Genomic DNA, 27202 nt, shown 5'->3' with positions numbered 1-27202 from the left:
CCATGCACGCCACCAACCCCCAGGACGGTTGTGGGATTCATCCTGCTTAAGCTGCCGTGTGCCCAAAAGAGGTGCACAGAAGTGTGCGAGCTCCTTGTCCCCCCTCCCATTTCCAGTCCAAGGTGGTGGAAGGTGGGAGTCAGCTGCTGCCATGGAAACACTGGGTGACACCAGAGGTGCCAGAGGTGATCCAGGGCATGCGCAAGTGCCTGCGAGCTCTCCCTGGGCAATGTGGAGAGACACAGACCCGTGTGTGGCATCATCTGGGGGCTCTGGGGGACATTCCCAGAGGCAGGATGCACCAGCTGCCCACGCCTGGCAGGAAGAAACTTCTCCTTCGGCACTGAGCCAGGGCTTTGCTGCCTGCCAAGGCCTTGCTGGAGGTTTCCCTGCCATCGGTCCGTTCTCAGCACTTCCTTGCACTGGGGGCAGCAGGAGCCGCAGCCTGTGCTGTGTCGCCATGGGTGGAGGCTGGTGCAGTGCCCCACTGCCCCCCTCCCCTCGCAGCCAGGTTTCCCGCATGGGGCCATGGCCTGGCTGAGTGCAGCCGCAGCACCCAGCCCAGCCGGTCCCCCGGTGGGGTTATCCCTGCCCCAGGACCTCCCCAGTGCGGGGGTCACGGCAGCCCCACAAGTGCCCCGTGCAGCCCCTCCCCACTGCAGGGCCAGCCCTGGCCGGGGGCCCCGGGGGTCCCGGTCCCCTCTGTGACATGGGCTGGCGTCACAGGGGACATCCCTGCTGGGTCACAGCCACCGCTGCCCTCTCCCGCCCGCCCACGCACCCTCCCCACTCGTCCCGCACAGCCCGCCGCAGCGCAGGCGCTGGGGCTGCTCTGGGCACCACTGTGCTGCTAGGAGCCGACAAGCCCCAGCGGGAGCTGGCGACGGGAGCCCGGGGCAGCGCGGGGCTGCGCTGAAGAGCGCAGCAGGAGCAGCCAAGCGGCCAGGAAGCCTTTGCAGGGACTTTCCCGCTGCGCAGCCAAGCCAGAGCGCCCAGCACGGACATGGAGCTCCGGGACGCTGGCCGCGCCACGCAGCGTGAGCAGCGGATGCCCATCATCCCCCCGCGGGGTAAGGCCTTCGCGACCTCCTTGCCCAGGATCGCTGTCGAGAGGCTGAGCACCAAGATGGGCTGTAGATGCCCGGGGGCTGCGGGGGGCCTGGGCAGTCTGGGGGTGCCCCAAGGGTCCTCCGCTGATGGTGCCTTGTGGTGCAAGGGGCATGACGTGTCTTTGCCTTGCTTTGCAGTGGCCGTGCCCATCTGGGAGGGTGTCTCCAACTACATCCAGGAGAAGCTTGTGCTGAACAAGGTGGGTGTGCCATCCTCTCCCTCCCCTCCCATACCCATGCTGGCAGCAGCACTGACCCCTCGGGGCCATGGGCCGCAATAGTCCTGCCCCTCCTCTCCAAGCAGAAGCAACCTCCCTGCAGAAGCATGCTGCAAATGACAGCTGTGCCCCAGACCGACTTCTCCCAAAAGGGAGGTGCCCAATGTGCAGTGCAGCTGCGGTTGCTGGAAGGGTGGGAGGCTTTCTGGGCCCTCTCTGGAGATCCTGGCAGAGTGCAAGGCCAGAAAGGGAGCTGTTCTGGGAAAGCCTTTTCTTCGTGTGCTGGAGGGGTGGCAACGTTGCCTTTGGAGGCTGAGGAGGAGGGGGAGGAAACTATGGGGAATGGCCTTCTCAGGGAGTTCTCCAGGGCTTCCGCCAAGCTTTCCAGAAGGCTCTGTCTTGCCCCTTTGCATGCCAGCCATGGGCAGGGCACCTAGCACCGTGGCCATGCTTGGAGAACAACTCTCTCTTTGTCTGTCTCCCATGCTTCTAAGGCTTCTCTCTACTTCTCTGGCTGCAGGATGTGAGAATTATTCCCCTTGGCACCTTCAGTGTTGCTACAAAACAAGTCGTTGCTGGCAAGAACGGTCCTCTGACTGTTCAGAGACCCGCATTTCGCCTCTCAAGCAACCTTGTGGATCTTCATGGCCTCAGCCATGAGGAGGCCTCTGTTGCTGGTAAGAAGGCAGACTGAAACCTCGGCTTCCCCTGGGGACATCGCGGGGCTGTGGCTCTCTGCTGTTTCCCAGGGGCTGTTAGAAATTGAGACTTGCTGCCCCGGGTGCTGAGCAGAGCTTCAGGGTGTTTTGATTGTCACAACATTATAATGCAGAATCCAACGAGAGTCTCTCGGTGTGTCTCTCTCTTGCACTGGCTCGAACGCGTGGCTCCATAGTGGGGCTTTTGTGGCTGCTGCTTCCAGTGCCGTGTAGTTGCCACTGTTGTTCCCCGTTGATGCCACAGCAGCCGTCTGCTCAAAAGGACAAGTCCTTCCTATTGCTTCCTAACACCGATGGATTAAGAGGCAGCGTGGAAGGCTGTTGTGCAGCCCATGTGTTTTCCTCCTCCTTTGGAGCCAGTGTGACATGGCACAGCTAAGGCTCGTCAAAGCTAGCATGGCCTGAGTGCCGGCACCATTCCTCTGTGCACTGCCTTCTGCCGGCAGCTGGCCCCCTTGCTGCTCTGCTTGGCCTGCCCTCCTGCCTCCCGCTCCCAGGAGGTGGCCAGGGCTCGCTCTTGGTGTCTGTGCAGGGAAGGAAGCCCTGCGGTAGCCTTGTCCCAGGAGGCTGCAGAGTGCTTTGAATTTGGGCCAGGGAGGGCTGACAGGAGCCTCCTGTGGGGGCTTTTGTGGGGGTTAAAGCAGAGAGCTCTGCAGCTCCGTGCTGCCGCAAGACCTTCAGGCGCCCAGCACTGTGTGGGAGCCTGCTGAAGGGCTCCGTCCGTGACTGTGCTGCTCTTTGCTTGTTGCCTAGGGCGCAGGAAAGCTGAGACCCTCAAGTATCCTCACGTAGCCGTGGCCATCTCCATGCCTTGGAAAACAGTGGCGGCCTGCGTGGAGGAGACCGTGTACCTTCTGTCTTGCTGCCTGGCCAATGGGAAGAACGTGGCCCTTCTTTTCAAGGGCATTGGTGTGCTTCTCATTGAAGGCAAAGAGGTGACAATGTGGTTTTACAGAGGCTTTCTGTGCAGGCTGAATGCCTCCCCACAGCTGCTCAAAGCTCTTCTGGATGTAAGTCTGCCTTTTTCCACAGCTCTCCTTCTCACCCCTTTGCAAGCCTGGCCAAGTCCAAAGCAACCGCTTTCCCCCCACTGCCGGGTCCTGGGAGTTCTTTCCTGCTAGGCTTCCTCCAGAAGTCTTCCAGAAAGTCAGCCTTTCCTTGGGGTCTTTGTGTTAGGATCCCATTTGTCTCCAGGCCTCCTCTGGCCATGTTTGGGATTGTGGGGCAGTGCGTCCAACAGCTGCTCCTCAAGTTGCAGAAGACTCTCGGGGTTTGTCACAAAGTCATTGCAAGCCAGGGCCTTTGCCCAGGTCTCCAGTGCAGCCGTGTCATTCAGCCTGGGCTTTCTGGTGCAGAAGACCTCTGCTTGCCTCCCTTGACTTCTCCACTACGCAACAACTGCTCTCCTGCATCAGCCTCTTGGCTCTTGCCCTTGACAGAAGCCTGCCAGTGTTTCTGGCCATCTGCCTGTATTATTCCGCACCTGCTGGTCTGTGCCAGAGGGTATTTGCTGCAGGAGGAGTGAGGCCCCTTGGGGAGTAAATGACCACATCTGAACTTTGCATGCACCGGGACAGGCTGTGAGCGAACAGCTCTTGGTCAGGAAGGAGAGGCAAGAGAGAGGTCGCTGAAAGCCGCATCTCCTTGCCCTGCGGAGGTGAGAAGAAGCCCAGCAGAAGTGCTTTGAAGAGGAAGAGAGAAGCCAAGCAAGGAGCCGCATCTGGCCCTGCCACACATTGACGGTGTGCTTTCAGCCCAAGGTGGGGGTGCGCTTCTAAAAGGACCAAGCAGGCAAAGGCTTTGTGTCTCCTGCCTCTGGCTGAGGAAGCTCCCAGGCCCCAGGCTGCTGGAAGAAGACCCTGTTGGGGCAATCAGTGCATTTTTGGCTGTTCTGCACCTACTTGCTGCTGTTCCAGCCTGTGCTGAAACACCATGTGATTGGAGCCAGTGCTCTCTGCTCCTGCTCTGCAAAGCTGTTGGCCTAAGCCTCTTCACTCCCTCGGCATCCATGGCAAAGCCATCAAAGGACGCCAGCTTCGGATGAGATCTGTCTAATGCCTCGTGTTTCCCAGCACAGGAGCTCTGGCTTCCTCCGCTTGCTGCTTAGTTTGCAAGAGCAACCTCTTTTTGTCTCTCAGAGTCCTACCTTTGAAGGGCAGGCTTGTTCCATTTGTCTTCCCCTCAGGGATGGGAGGTGCAAGAGCAGAATCTGGCAGAAAATAGGACGCAAGCACAGAGCTGAGGAATGAGCCCAAAGACAGCAACGGCCTCTTCTCCCACTGCGGGCTGCAGCTCTCGGAACCCTGGCCTCAAGTACTTCGTGAGCCGCAGTCTGCAAGCAGAACCTCCGTGTTTGTGGAGAAAATGGGCACAGGCATCTTGGATGTCTGCAGTCTTCTCCACGGGACTTGCCAGAGTTCCTGTACTGCTATGAAGATGGTTAGAAGGCTGGGTCATCTCTCTAAGGAGGAAAGGCTGTAAGGGCTGCGCTTGTTTAGCCTCCAGAAGAGAAGCCTGAGAGGGGATCCTACCCATGTCTACAAATACCTCAAGGGAGGGTGTCAAGAGGATGGGAGCGGGCTCTTTTCTGTGGTGCCAAGTGCTAGGAGAAGAGGCAGCGCACACGAACAAGAACACAGGGAGCTCCACCTGACTCTGAGGAAAAACTTCTTTCTGGTGAGAGTGACCGAGCACTGGGACAGGTTGTCCAGAGAGGTAGTGGAGTTTCCTTCTCTGGAGACATTCAGAGGCTGCCTGGTGTGATCCTGTGCAGTGTGCTGTAGGTGACCCTGCTTGAGCAGGGGGGCTGGACGAGATGATCTCCAGAGGCCCCTTCCAACCTCCACCCTTCGATGATTCTGTGATGGGCGCTTTCTCTCGCAGCTCCTGCTGTGGGGGTAATGGAAAATGCGTGGAGGACAAAGAGGCTAGAAGCTGGTCTGAGGTGCGGATCCTTACTGAGGCTTGTCAGTCTGCAGAGAGAAGGGGACTCAATGCTCATGAAGTGCTGATGAAAGTCTCCCTGAGCAGGTGCTCAAGCAAAGCTCCTGCATTTGCAGATGCACATGTACCAGATGGATCGATGAAGCCATGTCCTCCAGAATCGCCATTGCTAGTGAGGGGCCGCAGGCTTTGCCCTGACTTGGGCTTGCTGGAGTGTCAAGGTGGAGCAGAGTGGCACTTGGAGGAGGCTCTCCTTCAGCAGCTTAAAGGCCTGCCAGCTTTCCTGAGCTCCTTTGCCCTTCTGAGCTGCCTCCCCTGGCGTCCCCCTAGCAGGTCTCTGCAGAAGGGGAAGCCTGCTCGCCTCAAGGCCAGCCTCTGGGCTCTGCTGCCCTCCTTCCTACCTGCCCTCCGGCTCTGCAACTCCACTAGTTCCCGGGTGCTACAGCCCAGGTGGCCATGGACGCTGCTGGCACCAAGCCTCCGGGGTGGCCGCTTCCCCTTCTGGCCCTGGGCACCCGCCTTCTTCTTCTCACGCCCGCAAAAGCCCAGCACACAAGGGCACCCAAGACACACACAAGAGCTGGCAGTTCCCTCCCACCACGCAGCCAGCACTGGGCCCCAGCAAGGGGGGCCCAGGCTCAAGCACTTCCTCCCCTCAGAGGCATACAGCAGCTTTTTCCTCCTCTCGCCACAGGCCCCCTGCCCCAGGACATGCGTTGGCCATGGCACGGCCCTCTCCACGCCTCTCTCCAGCACCAACAAGACGCAGCACACCCCTAGGCCACAGCCACCACAGCTGCAGCCAAAGAGCCACAGCACGACCGCGGCGGCGAGCTGCCCTGGCAGCAGCCCCTGAGCCCTGACTCCTCAGCTCTGCTCTTCAGGCCTCCCCAAAGCTCCCACGCTGCAAACGCACGAGCTCACCACACACCCAGCCAAGAGCCACCCGACTTGGGGCAGTTGGTTTAATTCAGCTTCAGAGAACTTCCTGGGTGCTCGCGTGGCTCACAAGCAGTGCTGCTGCTGCTGCTGCTGCTGCTGCCGTTGTGGCTGCTGCTGTGGCCACTGCCGCTCCCCATGGGGCTCCCACTGCCACTGATGGTCTTTCTGACACTGGGTCTTCGTGTGCCACTGCCACTGCCAGTGGGGCTGCCGTTGTGTCCAGCATTGGAGCTTCCACTGCCACTGCTGCTACGGGCGGGTTTCCCACTGTGTCCAACATTGCAGCTCCCACTGTCACTGCCGCTGTGTTTACCGCTGGCACTTGGGCTGCCGCTGTGCCCGCCACTGGGGCTTCCAGTGACGCTGCCACCGCCAGTGGATCTGCTGCTGTGTCTGCCACTGGGGCTTCCAGTGCCGCTGCCGCTGTGTCCGGCACTGCCACTGGGGCTGCCACTTGGTCTGACAGTGGGGCTTCCAGTGCCACTGCCGCTGCCACTGGGGCTGCCGCTGTCTCTGACAGTGGGGCTTCCAGTGCCACTGCCACTCTGTCCGGCACTGGCACTGGGGCTGCCGCTTGGTCTGACAGTGGGGCTTCCACTGCCCCTGCCGCTGACACTGGGGCTGCCGCTCTGCCTGCCACCGGGGCTCCCGCTGCCACTGCCACGCTGCCTGCTACTGACACTGGGGCTGCCGTTCTCTTTTGCAGTGGGGCTTCCACTGCCGCTGCCTCTGGGTCTCCCGCTGACACTGCCGCTGATACTGCCCCTGCCACTGCTGCTGCGTCTTCTGCTGAAACTGGCTCTGCTGGGCTCTTTGCCACTGCTGCTGCGTCTTCTGCTAAAACTGGCTCTGCTGGTCTCTTTGCCACTGCTGCTGCTCTTTCTTCTGCTTGCCTGTGTCTCTGCACATGGCTCTTCTTCCCCCTGCACAAGGAGGCAGAAAGAACAGGCTGTGTTCTGCCCTGGCAGAAAGCCCAGGAAGACTGCAGACTCGTGAGGGCCAGGGATGTTTGCAGGAGCTTCTGAGGGTGTTGCCAGCCTCACCGTCATGGGACATGGGAGCTTGTTTGGACACAGCTCATCAGCCCGTGGCGGAGGCTGCTGGTACCAGGACTGGCAGGTACCTGTGTCGTCTTGGCTTCAGCAGTCAAGGAGAGCTTTGCAAAGGGGCACACCAATGCTGGAAGCATCCCTTTGCGCTCAGCTGCTCAGATCTTGCAGGTGCCACTGTTGGAGGCCATTCTCAGCACTCAACAGCTGCCCCTTGGCTGGAAGGCAAGGCTGAGCCCAGGCCAGCCCTGTGGCTTGCTCATGGGGCAATGGGGCTGCAGCCGCACTGACACCTTGTCTCTCTCACTCGGCCTCAGAGCCCTCCTGCTTATATCCTCCTCTACTCCCTCAACCCTGCTCCCATTTGCAGCCACAGCCCTTCAGGTCCACAGCAGTGCTGGGCATTTGCTGAGTGCTGCAAGGAGGGACTTAGTGACAAGCTTTAAGCCACATAAATCTCATGTCAGAAAAAGTCACAGCACGCTCTAGGCAGCACAGTGGCTCCGGGATTACAAGTGGCACCCCTTGCTGCCTCACTGCCCCTCAGTTCTGCCAGGCTTCTCCTGGAGCTGCCACATACCTGCCCTGTCTTGCAAGGCCCCTCTTGACTGTCCAGCCCTTCCTCCTCTTCCTCTAGGCAGGAGAAGTAGACCTTCAGGGTCACTTGCTTGTCTTCTCCCAGCTGGTATTGGACGATCTTCTGAATACTGGGCTTTTCTTCAGCCAGATTCTCAGCACCCTCCTGCACCTGCAAGACAACTCCACACTGTGCAATGTGCCCAACTTCCAAGTCCACTCCGCTGCTCTCCACATGCTCCTCACCAGCATCCAGGGACTGCAGGACCTTGGCAATCACCAGGCCCCTGGCTCTGACCTGGCCTGGGGCACCCCGCCGGACAACAGCTGCTGCCACCCCAGCAGCAGAAGAGCAAGGGGCACCGCAACATGTCCCAGGCTTTGTGACCTTCTCCTGAGCCTTCCTGCCAGCACCCTATTGCCCTGAAGGGAAGACCAGCCATGCTGAACATCCCCTTCTCATTCACACCAAGCATCTCAATAATCACACAGCTGAGCAGAAACTCTCCATGGTCTCTCACTGAAAACCCCAGCACTACCATGGCCAGAAAAAAAGAGAGGCCCCCAGGCGCTCTGCTGGAGTGTTCGAGGAGGGCGCAGCAGCAAGAGCTATATTGCAAAACTAGAGCCCAAGCAGTGCCTTTGAAGGCAAGCCCTGGGCCAAGTCAGCCAGGGCTCAGCAGAGCCCATGGGAAGGGCTCTTGTCCCAGAGAAGAATGCTTCTGCAGACAAAGGAGCTCAGGGAGGAGCACCTACCTGTCTTGCCTTCGGAGCGCTTTCATTCACAGCCCACACAGCTCGCACTCTAGCACGTGGCGGTTGTTCCCAGGTGCCTGGTGCCGGCCGTTTGGCAAAACACTCTGGGGTGGTGGAAAACATCCTGCGAATAGGCACCAGGGAGGTGGCATGAGCCCGGGGAAGCTGGGGAGTTTGGACTCCACGCAGCGCTCCCAAGGGGGGCACCTGCCTCTGCAGCAGAAGGCAGTTCTGCAGCAGCAGCACGGGGGTTCCACTGACGGGGATCACATCCACAGACACGGAAATCACCTCCCGCCAAAACACCCACAGCTGCACAATGTGCCCGCTGGAGAGCTCTGGGTGCCCACAGCGAGACTTTCTCTCCAGGCAGCAAGGAGAGCAGCAGGGTCCCCTACAAGGACAGCCTCCAACTCACACCATTACCTGTGTCCTGCCAACTGCATTAGCCACTGCTCCGTGGCCCCAAGGACTCGGTGTTCCGGGATGGGCAATGGATTGCTGCTGGGCACCCAGCAACAGAGAAGGAGAAAGGCATGAAGGCAGCCCAAAATTAAAGCCCTTGTGTGGTGGGAGCCAGCACAGAGTTGGCCAAAGCCCCCCACAGAGCCCACATGAAGGCAGAGCATGCCCGGAGGTCACAGGGACACTGTCGCTGGGAAGTCTTGCTCCCAAAGCACTTTCAGAGCAGCCTTCGCCAGCCCTGGCACTGCAGCCCTAACAAACCTGCGCCGAGAAGATGCTCTCTTGCTAAACTGGAGGCTAGGGAGCCAACAAACATACTCACGTTGGAAACATATGGCGGCGGGGAGTACGGGCCTGGACATCGAGGGCTTTGGTGGCTGCAAGGATCGAGTCTCTCATCTCCAGCATCTGCACAGGGGAGAAACACAGGTGAGATGCTGCCAAGAAGAGGATCTTGCTGCTCACAAGGGCAGCCAATGTTTGCACTGTTCAGAGAAGAAGCTGCCTCTCAGAACAGCAGAAACAACCTTCTCTCTTGCTCACTGCAACCCCTCCATTCTACACAATAGCTGCTCCCTGGACATACAGGCAAATGGGAAAAAGCTCTGGCAGGCTTTTGTCCAGGGCAAGAGCCAAGAGGCTGATCCAGGAGAGCAGTTCTTGCCTAGGGGAGAGACTGAGGGAGGGCAGCGCAGGGGAGGGCCGCTGACTAAGATTAAGGGCAATGTGCAGGGCAGTCCTGCTAGGGAGGACAGGAGGGTACAGTGGGGGCTGCAGCAGGTCTCTTTTCCCAGAAGGGAAAATTATTTCTCAGCCTCTGCTCTGACCCTTCCCATGCGCCTTCCTGCAAACACCCTACTGCCCTGAAGGAAAGACCAGTCACACTGAACATCCCGTTCTCATTTGCACCCAGCATCTCAATAATCACACAACTGAGCAGAAACTGAATTTTCTATCGCAGAAAGGCTCTGCAGTTCAGAGGCAATCAAAAACGGGACCCCGGTGCCTCTGCTGGTGTGTTCAAGGAGGGCGCAGCAGCAAGAGCTATATTGCAAACCTGGAGCACAAGCGGTGCCTGTGAAGGCAAGCCCCGGGCCAAGTCTTGAAAGGCTCAGCAGAGCCCATGGGAAGGGCTCTTGTACAGCCAGCGCCCATAGCACAAGGCCTGGGCAAAAAGCAGGCTGGCACATGAAGGGCCTGACTCAATGAGGAGCACTTACCACGCCAGACCTCTGACAGCCCTCGCTCAGAGGACATGCACTAGTGCTCGGGCTTCTCTCCGTTCCTTCTTCCTGCCCGCTGCTGCTGCACTCTGTGCAAAGCACTCTAAGGTGACTGGCACTGGCCTGCAAATACACACCGCGGAGAGGTGATATGAGCACAGGGAGAGTAGGGTCCCCACCTGGCCCTCACCAGCTTCACACCTGCTCCTGCAGCAGAAGGCAATTCTGCAGCAGAAGCACAGGGCTTCCACTGACTGCGGCCACATCAGAGCACCACCTCCCACCAAAACACCTGGGGCTGCACGTCATGCCTGAAGGAGAGCTCCAGGAGCCCAAGGGAGACTCTCTCCAGGCAGTGAGGAGAGCAGCAGGGTCATCTGCAAGGACAGGCTCCAAGGCACAGCATTACCTGCTGTCCTGTCAGCTACATAAGACCTGAACACTCTGGGTTCAGGGATGGGCAATAGGTTGTTGCTGGGCACCCAGTGTTGAAGAAGGACAAAGGCATCAAGACAGTCAAGCATTAAGCTCCTGCATAGTGGGAGGCAGCACAGAGCTCTGCAGAACCCTCTCCCCACCCACAGAGCCCAGATGAAGGCAGAGCATGCATGCAGGTCACTGGGACCCAGCCGCTTGGAATTTTTGCTCCCAAAGCACTTTCAGAGCAGCCTGCCCCAGCCCTGGCAATGCAGCCCTAACAAACCTGTGCGGAGAGGCTGCTGCCTTTGTCAGGGAGAGGGGAAAGAAGGAAGGGAAAGTACTCACCTTAGGAACATGTTTGGAAGAGGTGCAGGGGACACAATCGGAGCTGCTTTAGTGGCTGTCAGGATTGAATCCCTGTGTATTTTCATCTGCAAAGGTGAGAAAGAGAGGTGAGATGCTGCCAAGGAAAGGATCTTGCTGCTGGCAAGGGCAGCCCATGTTTCCATGCTTCAGAGAAGAAGCTGCCTCTCAGAATTGCAGAAACAGCCGTTGACCCTTTGCTCTTGCTCACAGCAGCCCCTCCATTCCACACAAGAGCAGCTGCAGGGGAATATGGGCAAAGAGCTAAATGTTCTGGCAGGCTTTTGTCCAGGGAAGAGCCAAAAGGCTGATCCAGGACAGAACGGAGACATCAAGGGAGGCAAGCGCAGGGGAAGCCAGCTCAGAAGCTTCTCCAGAAGGGAAGGTTCTTCCCCAGCCTCTGCTCCGAGCCTTCCCGGGAGCCTTCCTGTCAGCACCCTTTTACCCTGAAGGGAAGCCCAGAAAGGCTGAACATCCCTTTCCTGCTTGAAACAAGCATCTGAATTATGATAGAGCTGAGCAGAAGCTCTTCACTTTCTATCACAGAAAGGCCCAGCACTTCCAGTGCCACCAGCAGGAGGGCCCCAGAGGCTCTGCTGGTGTGTTCACGGAGAGCAAGGTGCAACAGTGTGTGCATTCCAAAACTACATTCACCACCGGCGCCTTTGAAGGCAGGACTGGGCGATGTCGGGCAGGGCTCAGTGAACCCATGGGAAGGGCTCTTGTGAGCCAGCGCCCATAGCACAAGGAGTTTGCAGGAAGCAAGCTGGAAAAGAAGGGCCCCCAGCAGTGACACTTACCGCTCTGGCATTCTCGTCCACTTCATTCCCAGGCCACTCAGTAGGTGCTCCACCTTCTGATGGCTTCCTCCCGCCTGGCACTGCCTTCTGGGCAGAGCACTCTGGGGTGCCTAGGAATGGACTGCAAATACACACCGCGGGGAGGTGGCATGAGCACAGGGGCAGTAGGGTCTCCATTTCAGCCTGACAAGTTGGGCACCTGCTTCTACCGCAGAAGGCAGTTCTGTAGCAGAAGCACATGGGTCCCACTGACTGGGGTCACATCCACAGGAACGGGGATCACCCCCTAACAAAACACCCAGGGCTGCACGTCATGCCTGAAGGAGAGCTCTGGACACAACCACAGTGAAATTTTCTCTCCATGCAGGGAGGCGAGCAGCAGGGTCATCTGCCAGGACAGGCTCCCAGGCACAGCATTACGCGCTGTGCTGCCGACTACATTAGTCACTGCCCCGTGGCCCCAAGGACTCTGTGTTCCGGGATGGGCAATGGATTGCTGCTGGGCACCCAGTGACAAAGACAGAGAAAGGCATCAAGGCAGTCCAGAATAAAGCTCTTGCGTGGTGGGAGACAGCATAAATCTTGGCTTAGGGCCTCCAACAGACCCTGTATGAAGGCAGAGCATGCATGCAGGCCACTGGGATGCAGCCGCTGGGACGTCTTGCTCCCAAAGCACTTTCAGAGCAGCCTCCCCCAGCCCTGGCACTGCAGCCCTATCAAACCTGTGCTGAGGCTGCTGCCTTCGTCAGTCAGGGGAAAAGAAGCAAGGCAAAGTACTCACGTTGGAAAAATACTTGGAAGAGCACAAGGGGCCTCAGTCTCACTCCTCTGGCTGGCTTCGAGGACTGAGTCCCTCATCTCCAGCATCTGCAAAGGTGAGAAACACCGGTGAGATGCTGCCAAGGAAAGAATCTTGCTGCTGGCAAAGGCAGCTAAAGTTTCCACTACTCAGAAAAGAAGAAGCTGCCTCTCAGAAACTCTGAAATACCCATCATTGTGGCTCACAGCAGCCCCTCCATTCCACACAAGACCAGCTGTAGGAGAATATAGGCAAAAGTCTAAAAGCTCTGGCAGGATTATGTCCAGGGCAAGCACAAAGAGGCTAATCCAGCAGAGCATTGGGAAGTCAAGGCAGGCAAGTGCAGGCGCAGGCAGCTCACTAAACTCTAGGGCAATGTGCAGGGCAGTCCTGCTAGGGAGGATGAGAGAGGGCAGTGGGGGTTACGGCAGCTCTGTTTTCCCAGAAGGGAAGGTTCTTTCTCAGCCTCTGCTCTGACCCTTCCCTGTCAGTGCTCTTTTACCCTGAAGGGAAGCCCAGCAAGGCTGAACATCCCTTTCCTGTTTGAACCAAGCATCTGAATAATCACACCGCTGAACAGAATCTCTCCATCTGCTATAGCAGAAAGGCCTAGCAGTTCCACGGCTCTAGAGCGAGGGCCCCAGAGGCTCTGCTGGGAGAGGTTAATGGAGAGTGAAGGAGTCATGAGAGATGCATTGCAGAAGTAGAGCACAAGCAGCGCCTTTGACAGCAAACCCCGGGGACAGTCAGGCAGGGCCCAGAGGAACCCATGGGAAGGGCTCTTGTCCAGCCAGTGCCCACACCACGATGCTTTGGCAGAAAGCAAGCTGCCAAAAGAAGGACCTCCATCAGGAGCACCTACCTCTCTTGAATTCTGATAGCCAATCTCAGGCCCGCCAGCTCCCGCTCTGGCCTCTGGCAGCTGCTTCCTCCAGCCCACTAAATCCTCCTTTGCAGAGCTAGGCTGAATTGCTGGCAGCATGCTGCAAATACACACCGTGGGGAAGTGTGACACAGAGACTCTCCACCACCCAAACACCCAGGGCTGCACAGCGTGCCCGAGGGAAAGCTCTGGGTGCCCACAGTAGGACTTTTTCTCCAGGCACCAAGGAGAGCAGCAGCGTCAGCTCCAAGGACAGGCTCCAGCACACACCATTACCCACTGTCCTGAGCACTCCAGTAGCCACTGCGGTGTGGCCCCCAAGGACAAGCTTTCTTGGAAGCTTCAGAAAGGGAACCGGGAATAACTGCTCTGTCCCTTGCAGTCCTTCCGTCTTCAGGCACTCATGTCCCTCCTTCCCATCCTCTTCAAAGTGCCCAAACAACTCGCCCTTGCCTCTAAGGGCTGCCTGAGCCATGGCCACACCCTCTCGAGCCTGCTGCTCGCCACCCCTGACTGCTGCCTGGAAATGACCCTCCTTCCTCCTTGCTGCTGGCAGTCAAAGGAAGGGCATTGCCCAAGGGGAAACCCCACAGCTTTGGGGAGATATTCACCCAAGGCATCCTCTCCTCCAGCAGCATTCCCTGCACACCCCTCTTGCACCTCACACCAGTTGAGCTTTTCCACTTAGCTCCTCACAAGGCCTGACAAGGGCATGCAGACTCTTCCTCAGCCTCCAAAATTGCCCTGAGACACCCAGCCCTGCTCTCCACAGATGAGCAGCATTCTCCTTACTTTCATCTATGGGCTAGGGGAAAAGGCCCTCCTCTTCCCGAAGGACCAATTACATTGAGTTGCCCAAAGGTCTGGAAGCTGGAAGCAGAGGCAGCGGGGGCAGAAAGCCAAGAGCAGGCTCTGCCAGGCACTTGCTCTTGTCTGCCCAACCAGCAACGGAGGCCTAGTCCTCGTGGCAGAGCTTAAAAGGCATTCAGAGCTTGCTGGGACCTTGTGTCCAAGGGAAACATCACCCTCCAAGACACACAAGGCTACAGGGTCACCCTCCGCCATTCCCCCAAATGTCTCACCTGCCTCGAGGCTCTTCCTCCACCGTGCCTTCTTCCACATTGGTAGCCACCACTTTGGATTCAGGCTGCCTCTCTCGCTGGAGGAGGCGCTGGCCAGATACATGCTCTGCAATCAGAAGGGAAGAAAACACACAGTCAAGCCAAAGGCTGTGCTTTGGGAATGTGTAGGAGAAACACAGAAGGCAAGGGCAGAACGAATTGCTTTGAAGGTGGAAGGAAGTCTTGGCACAAGTGAGCAGATTGTCGACTCCCCATCAGGGCTGAGCTGCCTTGCCTCTAGTGCCTCATGCTAGGCGAGCCACGGTGCTGCAGCCTTGGCTCCAATGCCCTGCCAAGGACCAACAAAAGAGAAGGTGCAAAGCCCAGCCAGGCATCAGCCACTCCATTACCTTCCTTGCTGCTGGCAACATCTAGTCCCTTCTCCTCTTCCCACGTGGGCTTCACAGCTCCCACAGATGGTCTTGGAGGGGCACTCTCAAGCACATACCTGTAAACCAGAAAAAGACACCACTCGCAAGGAAGGGCCCCGCATGTCCTTTGCTGCTTCTGTGAATTCTGGGCACACAGACACATGGCCCAGCTGCTAGGAAGAGCAGCCTTTCCCAAAGGGGGAATATGCAGGACAGGTCTCATCTCCTGCAGGACTCCCTCAGGAAGTGCAGGGGCCCAGCATGCCTGCCTGCAGGGCCACAAGCTTCCTCCTCACACTGCTCCAGGCCTTCCCTCTACCCCTGGGGAGAGAGCTCCTTCTCAGCTTTCCAAAGCAAACCCTCCAGGTCAACACTGCAGCCTGTCTGACAGCTCCTGAGCAGGCTCCTGTGCAGGCACATCAGACAAGGCCCCTTTCCTCCAGCTTTCCACCCTCGTAGGAAATTCTAATCTAGACCTCCACAGCCCTTGCAATCCCTCCCAAGCTCAGGGCAGAGCATCTGCAAAGAACAGCCTCCATTCCTGGGCCACTAGTGGAACAAAGGCCTTCACAAGGTGGGAGCCAGCACAGAGCTCAGCAGAACCTCCACACAGAGCCCAAACAAAGCCAGGGCATGGCTGCAGCACACGGGGGTCCAACTCCTCGGAAGACTTGCTCTGCAAGCACATCCTGAGCAGCCTTCACTAGCTCTGGTAACACATCTCGACCAAACCTGCAGTGAGGAGCTGCTCTTTGGGTGAGCCAGGAACTCAGGTGGAAAGGAGCAAACCAAAGTACTCACGTTGGAAAGACAATGAGAGAGCCAGAATGGATCAGGGAAGCCGCTGTTTGGGTGCTTGCGAGAACTGAATGCCTCATCTCTGGCATCTGCAAAGGGCAGAGACATGGGTGAGATGCTACGAAGAAAAGGACCTTGCTGCCCACAAGGGCAGACCATGTTTCCACTAATCAGAGAAGAAGCTGCCACTCAGAAAGAGGGAAACACCCCTCGCTCTTGCTCACAGCCACCCCCACCTCCATTCTACAGACCAGCAGGTGCGGAATAATACAGGCAGATGGCCAGAAACACTGGCAGGCTTCTGTCAAGGGCAAGAGCCAAGAGGCTGATGCAGGAGAGCAGTTGTTGCGTAGTGGAGAAGTCAAGGGAGGCAAGCAGAGGTCTGCTGCACCAGAAAGCCCAGGCTGAATGACACGGCTGCACTGGAGACCTGGGCAAAGGCCCTGGCTTGCAATGACTTTGTGACAAACCCCGAGAGTCTTCTGCAACTTGAGGAGCAGCTGTTGGACGCACTGCCCCACAATCCCAAACATGGCCAGAGGAGGCCTGGAGACAAATGGGATCCTAACACAAAGACCCCAAGGAAAGGCTGACTTTCTGGAAGACTTCTGGAGGAAGCCTAGCAGGAAAGAACTCCCAGGACCCGGCAGTGGGGGGAAAGCGGTTGCTTTGGACTTGGCCAGGCTTGCAAAGGGGTGAGAAGGAGAGCTGTGGAAAAAGGCAGACTTACATCCAGAAGAGCTTTGAGCAGCTGTGGGGAGGCATTCAGCCTGCACAGAAAGCCTCTGTAAAACCACATTGTCACCTCTTTGCCTTCAATGAGAAGCACGCCAATGCCCTTGAAAAGAAGGGCCACGTTCTTCCCATTGGCCAGGCAGCAAGACAGAAGGTACACGGTCTCCTCCACGCAGGCCGCCACTGTTTTCCAAGGCACGGAGATGGCCACGGCTACGTGAGGATACTTGAGGGTCTCAGCTTTCCTGCGCCCTAGGCAACAAGGAAAGAGCAGCCCAGTCACGGACGGAGCCCTTCAGCAGGCTCCCACACAGTGCTGGGCGCCTGAAGGTCTTGCGGCAGCACGGAGCTGCAGAGCTCTCTGCTTTAACCCCCACAAAAGCCCCCACAGGAGGCTCCTGTCAGCCCTCCCTGGCCCAAATTCAAAGCACTCTGCAGCCTCCTGGGACAAGGCTACCGCAGGGCTTCCTTCCCTGCACAGACACCAAGAGCGAGCCCTGACCATCTCCTGGGAGCGGGAGGCAGGAGGGCAGGCCAAGCAGAGCAGCAAGGGGGCCAGCTGCCGGCAGAAGGCAGTGCACAGAGGAATGGTGCCGGCACTCAGGCCATGCTAGCTTTGACGAGCCTTAGCTGTGCCATGTCACGCTGGCTCCAAAGGAGGAGGAAAACACATGGGCTGCACAACAGCCTTCCACGCTGCCTCTTAATCCATCGGTGTTAGGAAGCAATAGGAAGGACTTGTCCTTTTGAGCAGACGGCTGCTGTGGCATCAATGGGGAACAACAGTGGCAACTACACGGCACTGGAAGCAGCAGCCACAAAAGCCCCACTATGGAGCCACGCGTTCGAGCCAGTGCAAGAGAGAGACACACCGAGAGACTCTCGTTGGATTCTGCATTATAATGTTGTGACAATCAAAACACCCTGAAGCTCTGCTCAGCACCCGGGGCAGCAAGTCTCAATTTCTAACAGCCCCTGGGAAACAGCAGAGAGCCACAGCCCCGCGATGTCCCCAGGGGAAGCCGAGGTTTCAGTCTGCCTTCTTACCAGCAACAGAGGCCTCCTCGTGGCTGAGGCCGTGAAGATCCACAAGGTTGCTTGAGAGGCGAAATGCGGGTCTCTGAACAGTCAGAGGACCGTTCTTGCCAGCAACGACTTGTTTTGTAGCAACACTGAAGGTGCCAAGGGGAATAATTCTCACATCCTGCAGCCAGAGAAGTAGAGAGAAGCCTTAGAAGCATGGGAGACAGACAAAGAGAGAGTTGTTCTCCAAGCATGGCCACGGTGCTAGGTGCCCTGCCCATGGCTGGCATGCAAAGGGGCAAGACAGAGCCTTCTGGAAAGCTTGGCGGAAGCCCTGGAGAACTCCCTGAGAAGGCCATTCCCCATAGTTTCCTCCCCCTCCTCCTCAGCCTCCAAAGGCAACGTTGCCGCCCCTCCAGCACACGAAGAAAAGGCTTTCCCAGAACAGCTCCCTTTCTGGCCTTGCACTCTGCCAGGATCTCCAGAGAGGGCCCAGAAAGCCTCCCACCCTTCCAGCAACCGCAGCTGCACTGCACATTGGGCACCTCCCTTTTGGGAGAAGTCGGTCTGGGGCACAGCTGTCATTTGCAGCATGCTTCTGCAGGGAGGTTGCTTCTGCTTGGAGAGGAGGGGCAGGACTATTGCGGCCCATGGCCCCGAGGGGTCAGTGCTGCTGCCAGCATGGGTATGGGAGGGGAGGGAGAGGATGGCACATCCACCTTGTTCAGCACCAGCTTCTCCTGGATGTAGTTGGAGACACCCTCCCAGATGGGCACGGCCACTGCAAAGCAAGGCAAAGACACGTCATGCCCCCTGCACCACAAGGCACCATCAGCGCAGGAGCCTTGGGGCACCCCCAGCCTGCCCAGGCTCCCCACAGCCCCCAGGCATCTACAGCCCATCTTGGTGCTCAGCCTCTCGACAGCAATCCTGGGCAAGGAGGTCGCGAAGGCCTTACCCCGCGGGGGGATGATGGGCATCCGCTGCTCACGCTGCGTGGCGCGGCCAGCGTCCCGGAGCTCCATGTCCGTGCCGGGCGCTCTGGCTTGGCCGTGCAGCGGGAGGGTCCCTGCAAAGGCTTCCTGGCCACTCGGCTGCTCCTGCTGCGCCCTTCAGCGCAGCCCCGCGCTGCCCCGGGCTCCCGTCGCCAGCTCCCGCTGGGGCTCGTCGGCTCCTGGCAGCACAGCGGTGCCCAGAGCAGCCCCAGCGCCTGTGCTGCGGCGGGCTGTGCGGGATGAGTGGGGAGGGTGCGTGGGCAGGCGGGAGAGGGCAGCGGTGGCTGTGACCCAGCAGGGATGTCCCCTGTGACGCCAGCCTGTGTCACAGAGGGGACCGGGACCCCCGGGGCCCCCGGCCAGGGCTGGCCCTGCAGTGGGGAGGGGCTGCACGGGGCACTTGTGGGGCTGCCGTGACCCCCGCACTGGGGAGGTCCTGGGGCAGGGATAACCCCACCGGGGGACCGGCTGGGCTGGGTGCTGCGGCTGCACTCAGCCAGGCCATGGCCCCATGCGGGAAACCTGGCTGCGAGGGGAGGGGGGCAGTGGGGCACTGCACCAGCCTCCACCCATGGCGACACAGCACAGGCTGCGGCTCCTGCTGCCCCCAGTGCAAGGAAGTGCTGAGAACGGACCGATGGCAGGGAAACCTCCAGCAAGGCCTTGGCAGGCAGCAAAGCCCTGCCTCAGTGCTGAAGCAGAAGTTTCTTCCTGCCAGGCGTGGGTAGCTGGTGCATCCTGCCTCTGGGAATGTCCCCCAGAGCCCCCAGATGATGCCACACACGGGTCTGTGTCTCTCCACATTGCCCAGGGAGAACTCGCAGGCACTTGCGCATGCCCTGGATCACCTCTGGCACCTCTGGTGTCACCCAGTGTTTCCATGGCAGCAGCTGACTCCCACCTTCCACCACCTTGGACTGGAAATGGGAGGGGGGACAAGGAGCTCGCACACTTCTGTGCACCTCTTTTGGGCACACGGCAGCTTAAGCAGGATGAATCCCACAACCGTCCTGGGGGTTGGTGGCATGCATGGGATGGAGGTGTCTGCCCCACCACCTGGAGGGCTTCTCCCCAAAGAAATGAGGGGCCCAGGCTGACTCAGCTCAATCACTCCCCGAAGCCTGGGGAAATGACTTCCCTGTTGGGTGCAGGAGCAGCTCCTCTGCCAGGAGCCGCAGTGCTGAGGGCACTGCCTGCCCGTGCTGAGCTGAGCTGAGACAAAACGGAGGGAAGCTCCGGACGCTCAGGAGGGAGGCAGCAGCTGAGAGCTCCTTCTGGCAGAAATGGGCAGAGCCCTTCCAGTGGGAAGTCTCTGGCTGCAGGGCAGTGCTGCTGAGCTGCTCGCAGGGTCCTGGAGACCTCGCGCAGGTGATGGTTGAGGCCATCTTTCCAGAGAGCTCTCTCGGTGGAGCAGCTGGTGCTTTAGGGCAGGGACTTGCTGCCACAGTGTCCGAGGGACAGGGCGGCACGGCTTCCTTCTGCCGGGGAGGGTGTAGGGCTGTGCGAGCAGGGCGTGCGTGCAGCCAGGTGTGCCCAGGGCTGTGGCTGAGAGCAGTGTCCTGGGAGGTCAGGTTGCCCAGGGCCATGCCTCTGCCACCTGCCTTGGTCAGCACTCAGCCCGCCTGGGCAACTGCCTGCAGTGCTGCATGGAGAAGCCATGGTGGGAAGTAGCAGCCCACAGAAGGGCAGGATCTTGCTGTCCCAGATCAGAGGCTGTGTGGGGCAAGGCTGCTCAGAGCTGCTGCTCAGCCCCAGGAGCTTGCCCGGAGGAAAGTCAAGGCAGGGACGACTCCACAGGGAAGGAGGTTTCCTGAGTGTTGGCTTTCTGTTCCACGCTGTTGTTTTGGGGGAAGGGAAAAGGAGGTGCCAAGGCTGGAGAAGAGCTGGAGACTGGGGAGTCTGCTGAGGGGTCAGCAGGTCTGTGGGGAAGCTCAGAAAGTGCTTTTGCCCCTGCTCTGCCCACGCACAGCAGCAGCAGCAGCAGCAGCTCTGCTGGCCCCAGGAGCCTTTGTGGCAGCTGCTCCTTGGCACCTGCCAAGAGGTGGGTGCCCCAAGGCAGTGCCCTGCTGCCGGGAGGGCTCTCTGGGGCACAGCCAAGTGCCCCAGAAGTGGGCTGGTGTGTGTTGGCTAAGGCAGGCAATAGACATGGGAGAGGGCATTTGGTGCTGGCAGGAAAAGCAGCAGGCGGTGGAGCCATGGTGCGAGAAGGGGAGGAAGGCAGAACAGAAGTGCGGTGGGAGGGAGAATTAGGGAATTTAGCTCTCTTCTCCTCCAGTGCAGATGTTTTCCTCCCAGAAAACCCCACATGGCCTCTGCCAGCCCGCAGAGCCTCTTCCCCACAGGCCCCTGGGCCAGGCCAGGCACTGCCTTCTCTGCAGACAGACCTCTGGCTTAGGAGAGAGTCCGATTCCAACGAGATGTTACTCCAGCCTAGGCCTCTCTTGCAAAGGCTGGAGCAGCAGCAAGTACACGGAGGTTCTGCTTGCAAACTGCAGCTCACTAAGTGCTTGAGGTCAGTGTTCCGAGAGCTGCTGGTGCTTCAGCACAGTCTTTCTAGCACAGGCTGGAACAGCAGCAAGTAGGTGCAGAACAGCCAAAAATGCACTGATTGCCCCAACAGGGTCTTCTTCCAGCAGCCTGGGGCCTGGGAGCTTCCTCAGCCAGAGGCAGGAGACACAAAGCCTTTGTCCGCTTGGTCCTTCCAGAAGCGCACCCCCACCTTGGGCTGAAAGCACACCGTCAATGTGTGGCAGGGCCAGATGCGGCTCCTTGCTTGGCTTCTCTCTTCCTCTTCAAAGCACTTCTGCTGGGCTTCTTCTCACCTCCGCAGGGCAAGGAGATGCGGCTTTCAGCGACCTCTCTCTTGCCTCTCCTTCCTGACCAAGAGCTGTTAGCTCACAGCCTGCCCCGGTGCATGCAAAGTTCAGATGTGCTCATTTACTCCCCAAGAGGCCTTACTCCTCCTGCAGCAAATACCCTCTGGCACTTTATTGCCCAGCCATTCCCTGTGCTTTGGTCCTTCTGTAGCTCTTATTTGGGGAGCCTATAACATGGAGAGGAATGAGAGGTTCTGGTTTTGGTTTGTTTGAAAAGATTGATCCCTACCAGAAGCAAGCAAGGCAGAAAGACATCTTGGGCTGGCTTTTTCCTCCAGACCACGTTTGTCACAGCAGAGAGTCAGCTGCCTGTATGGGAGCATGATTTGGATTGGAAAAGGGTGCGGGAACTCCTTATCACAAAGGCCTTAAGTCATACTGGGGAGCCAAAGTCCTCAGGTAAAGCCCACAATTTTCTCAGCCTGGTCTTCAAGTACGGCCTCAGAACACAAGTGGGCCTCTTGGCATGCTGGGCTGCTACCTTCAGCAGGAGCTCTCCTGGACGGGCTGAGTTCTTGCTTTTCTCTTTACTCATACAATTTCAAGAAGAAAACAAGAACTCCCTACCAGTGTCCCCGGCCACACTGAGATGACTGTGGCTCCTAATGGCTCCATTCGCAGAAGGGCCCAGGAAGAGTCTGCATAGGTATTGTCAGAGAAGGAAAGCTCCTCAGATCCACTGGAGATGTGGGCCTTCCACTCGTGTATGCAGTGTGCTTCCCAGGCTCTGACAAAGGAAAGGTATGGGCGGAGGAGGAGGGCAAACTGGTTCCTCTGCAGTCCCTGCTTTGTGACAGGACCTATTTCAAAGCACGGAGCTCATCAGAGAGGTCCTTTTTTCTCCAGGATCTTTTCCTCACCCAGCACTGTGATTTGTTTCTCTACAGCTTTCAACATTTGCTGGCGTGTCCACAAACCTATTGCCTAACACTAGCATTTTTGAATGTCATCCCGTGCTGACTGGCAGCAATGTCATTTATTGGCTTCTGAGACTTTATCTGATTGTGCTCGATGCAGGAAGACACTGAGGGTCTTCTTGGTTGGTTTACATAGTCCTGTAGAGGAGTTTCCCTGGAAAAAAAGGAAGTTTCGACAGGGCAAGTGGTACCCGTGTGTGTGTTTGTGTATGCATATACATCTCCATCGAGAAGGCTCAGCAGAAAGCGGCTAAAAGATTTGTCCTCCATAAAACTGCCTTTCTGAGCTGTGAAGGAAGATGGGACGCTTGGAGACAGGAGTCCAACCTGCAGGAGTCCAGGTTGGGCAGTGGTGTAAGTAGATATGGTCGGTGGGTTTTCTGAAAACGTGTGGGGCATGTCACAGAATCACAGAATGGGTAAGGTTGGAAGGGACCTCAGGGGATCATCTAGTCCTACCTCCCTGCTCAGGCAGGGTCACCTCGACCATGTTAGACAGGGTTGCATCCGGGCAGGGTCTGAATCTCTCCAGAGGAGGAGACTCCACAATGTCTCTGGGAAACCTCTCCCAGTGCTCGGTCACTCTCACAGGAAAGAAATTCCTCCTCATATTGAGGCGGAGCTTCCGCTGGTTCAGTTTGTGCCCGTTGCCTCTTGTCCTGTTGCGTGGCACTAGTGAAAAGAGTTCGGCCCCATCCCTTTGACGGGGATATCCAGTGGAATTTCCTTCACTCTCTTTCAAGAGCCCGTTGAGTGATAATCAAACACAAAAAATCAAATGTCTTCCTCTGTGTGGGCCCCTTTCATTTTGAGTTCCTCTGAGGGCTTTACATCTCTCTACATTTTTGCACCGTCCACTCCCATGTACTATTTATTTCCACAAACGCTTTGGGCTACGTGTTCTGGAATACTAACACTGGGGTTTTTTTTTCCCCCTCTCCCAGGTGCAGGTGAAGTTGGAAGTACATGTGTTGGCCTCCATGCATCTACTGAAGGATCTTCAGCAAATGCCACTTTCCAGGGCAATACAGAGGCATTGTGATATTCTGAGCAGAAAGGATGTGACCGGCACAAAATACAATGCAATGCTGGTGAAAAATATTTGCTTTACACAGCACGGTAATGGTTTCCCACTAAGTGGTCTGGCTGTGAGAAATCCTTGCCGCAGGCTGAACCTAAACTCCAAGGGGTTTCAAAAACTGCCAGGCACATGGCACTTCCCTCTAACAAGCCTGCAGGGATACGGAGCATGTCTGGCACCGTAAAGTCCATGTCCCTTCTCGTGCGAGTAACCAACTGGCTAACCTTTCTTCTGCAGCTTGATGGAGCTGCCTAAGTATTTTGTATGGAAGCACACGTGTGGTCTTGCTCAAGTCAGGTGCTGCCTTTTAGCCAAAGCAGTCCCTCTGCTCCCTTCCATTCTCTTCCTGCTACAGACATGTAGCATTTTCAGCATTCTCTTAGCACTGAGCACATTGCTCCTGGATCTGTTCTGTGTCCCCTACTTCAGTCCTCCTGCACTGGAAAACCCTCCAGTGCAGCCCAGCATGGCCACTGGCAGGCACAAGGCTTTGATGCTGAGTGTGAGGGCACTTGTGCCTTGCACCCGGGAGCGTCGCGGCAGGAAAATGGTGTCAGTGCTGACAGGGAGGTGATTCCAGCCACACCCACCTGGAAGCCAGGAGGAGGAACCTTGCTGCTGCTTCTGCTAGTGAGCTCACTTGCGCCTCAAGACCTGAGAGGCCACCAGTGGCCACAAGGCTGCTGTTAGTGCCTGGGAGGGAGCAACCAGCCTGGGGAGGCAGCAGGGGTGTTGGCAAGCTCAGTGCAGGAGAGGAGAGCAGCAGGTGTTGTGCAGCTGCCTCCAGGAGGGCTCCACGCTGTCTCCCATTGCTTCTTCATCAATGTCCTGATGAAGCAGGGACTTGGTGCGTAACCAGGGAGGGGTGCTGATACCTGGCTGTGCTGGAGAGGAGCTTTTCAGAGAAGGACCTGGGGGTTGTGGTGGGCACCAAGCTGACCATGAACCAGCAACGTGCTCTGGTGGCAAAGAGCAGCCATGGTATCCTGGGCTGCATCAGGAAGAGCATTGCCAGCAGGTGGAGGCAGGTGATCCTTCCCCTCTGCTCAGCACTGGTGAGGCCGCACTTGGAGAGCTTGGTCCACCAGCACAAGAGAAACATGGACCTACTGGAGTGAGTCCAATCACAAAGAAGACTAAGGGCCTGGAGCATCTCCTGTATGAGGAGAGACAGAGATAGCTGGGCCTGTTCAGTGTGTAAGGGGAGAAGGCTCAGGGCAATTTGAATGTACAGAAGTACCTGATGGGGACATGGCATAAAGAAGACAGAGACAGATTCTTCTGTGACAGCCAGTGGCAGGATGGGAGGCAACAGGCACATGTAGAAATACAAGAAATTCCATTGAAATGTAAGAAAAGATTTTCTGCTACAAGAGCGATGGAAGACTGGACCAAGTTGCTCAGCAGGACTATGAGTCTCCATCCTTGTTGCTGCTCAAAACCCAACTGGACACGGTCTCAGTCAGCATGCTCCAGGTATACCTCCAGGTATAAAAGAAAAGAGGGTGGAGGCAGATGTTCTCCAGGGGTGCTTTCCAACTTCAGCAATGTGTTGATTCAGTGATTTGGTGATGCTGCCATTTGTGAAGTCACTTGTGAGCTGCCTAGAGGAACTTGGCTTCTCCATGGAAGAACTCCTCTGTATCACAGAGCAGTCAGTGCCTCGGCAAATTACTTCTCAAGGACTTCAACGAGGGGTGGGGGCTTTTTCTTCAGGGCCTCGTACAGGCGATCCTTGCACCAGGAAGTCCAGCTCGGCATCAGCCTGAACAGCTCACGCATCATGGTGTGGGATGGTTTCTCCGCCAGAATTCTTTGGTATTGCTCAAAGTCCAGAATGTCCCCGAGCAGGAGGTCCAGGACACCTTTCACTTCTACAACGCGTTCAGTCAGCTCCACTCGGTGCCTATCAACAAAGTGTTCCCCTGGGGAGGCCAGAAGCAAAGGGTTAGTCATCTGTGGACACACTGGTGCTCTTTCAGCTGCTTCACTGGTCATGGAGCAGCAGCCACTTCAGAGAGGGGTTTGCCTGAGCTAGCACGACCCAAGGAGGAAATGAACGGCACCACGGAGCACCCAGTCCTCTCTGTTGTTAGTGGGTGATGGCAGCATCTAGCCGAAAGCAGAGGCTCGTGTGAAGGTCTAATTCAAACTGGGGCTGTGCCGGGGCCAATGCTGTGATTTAGACTGGGTGTTTGAGCCGCAGCCCCTGGTTTTGAGGCATTTTGCCCCCAAAAGTCTCACCTGTCACTGCCAACATTTGAACAGATTCTTTGGGGATTTGTTCTCTGCCCCTAAAGCCTGTGGGACAGCAAAACAGAAAAGAAATGAGAGGGGAAGCAATGGGAGGGAGCTCCAATCTTGCATGGTCAATGGGGCGCTGCAGAAGGGAAGGACAGAGCAGACACCTTTCCAAAGGAGGCTCCTTCCCTTAGGGGACTAGGACTCCCAGGCCACCTCCCAGCCTTGCTGGTGACCCTTTCTCATGGCTGCTCCCATCTCCACTGAGCCAGTGCCATCAAGTGACAGCACAGCTAATTACAGCCCTATCAGAGACCACCACAGCTGCGCAGTGTGAACTGGCCATGGGAAATGCTGGAGCTATGGATGATGTACGATGAGCACCTCTGACAGGGAGGAGACATACCATCACCTGGTTCAACCTGTATGTCTTGCTGGGAACTCACTGCATTGGAGTTTTAAGCTAATTTCAGACAGTGTCATGGCAAATACGTTCAATTGAGCTCATCACCCTTGGTTTGTTCTGCAGCAACCATGCACACGTCAACATGGCTGCCCCACAAACACGCCGACACGCACATGCCAACGACACAGCTGGGCCTTTCACAGGCAAAGACACACACACGGCAGCCCCACGCACACACATATGCAGCGCAATGGGGACCACTGGGGCAACATCCCCCCTGCTCCCCCCCACCCCAGGGGTCCAGGCACCCCTCTGCCCCCCTGCACCCCAGGGGCCCAGGCATCTGGGCACTCTCCTGCCCGCCTCTACCTGAGGGGCCCAGGTGTCCGGGCACCTCTCTTCTGCCCACTACGCGAGCGGCCCAGGCGTACGGGCATCCCTCCGCCCCGCCCCGACTCCAGGGCCCAGGCATCCGGACACCCCATTGCCTCCCCCTACCCCAGGGGCCCAGGCGTCTGGGCCCCTCCTTCCACGTGCCCAGGAAGTCCCCATCCCTTCCCACGTCAGGGGCCCAGGCGTCCGAGCACCCTCCCCCCACCCCCGTTACCTGAGCGCCGGCTCGGACGCCTGGGCCCCTCGCCGCGCCCCCTTCCCTCCCCCAGGCCCAGCGATGCCGCTGCCGCCCCGCGCCGGGAACTGCAATCCCAGCAGGCAGCGCGGCCGCCGAGCCCCGCCCCCTCCCTGGCGCCTCGCGGGAGCAGCCGCTGTGAGGAGGAGCCTTCCTGGCCCCGAGCCCCGGCTGCTCCGCTCCGCTCCTCAGGCCTCCCCAGAGCTGCCGCGCTGCAGGCGGGCGAGCGCGCCGCACACCCCGCCAAGAGCCACCCGGCCTGGGGCAGCTGGTTTAATTCAGCACACAAGAACTTCCTGGGTGCTCGCGCGGCTCACAAGCAGAGCTGCTGCTGCTGCTGCCGCCGCTGCCGCCGTTGTGGCTGCTGCTGTGGCCACCGCCGCTGCCCCCGGGGCTCCCACTGCCGCTTCCCCTCTGTCTGACATGTGGTCTTCGACTGCGCCTGCCCCTGGGGCTGCCGCTGTGCCCGCCACCGGGGCTTCCACTGCTGCTGCCACCGCCAGTGGATCTGCTGCTGTCCCCGCCACTGGAGCTTCCACTGCCGCTGCCGCTCTGTCTGACACTGGGGCTGTCGCTCTGTCTGACAGTGGGTTTCCCAGTGCCACTGGGGCTCCCGGTGGGGCTGCCGCTGTGTCTGCCACTGGGGCTCCCACTGCGACTGCCAGTGGGGCTGCTGCCGGCACTGTGGCTGCCACTGATGCTGCCACTGCCCCTGCCACTGCTGCTCTGTCTTCTGTTGCCACCG

The 27202-nt window shown here is 58.1% G+C and overlaps 1 protein-coding gene across 1 annotated transcript in view; it reads left to right on the top strand.

The window, feature by feature from the left end:
* The first annotated feature begins 1003 nt into the window (after positions 1-1003).
* Positions 1004-27202, top strand: part of LOC134154715 (transmembrane protein 209-like) — a 60529-nt gene continuing 34330 nt past the window's right edge. Inside the window, exon 1 of the mRNA XM_062601394.1 lies at positions 1004-1070. Coding sequence (XP_062457378.1) covers positions 1004-1070 — 67 coding nt within the window. The remainder of the gene's footprint in view (positions 1071-27202) is intronic.

This window comes from Rhea pennata, unplaced genomic scaffold, assembly GCF_028389875.1.
Source record: "Rhea pennata isolate bPtePen1 unplaced genomic scaffold, bPtePen1.pri scaffold_33, whole genome shotgun sequence".
NCBI lineage: Eukaryota > Metazoa > Chordata > Aves > Rheiformes > Rheidae > Rhea > Rhea pennata.
The sequence above is the reverse complement of the archived record's forward strand: the minus strand, read 5'-3'. Positions and strand labels throughout refer to the sequence as shown.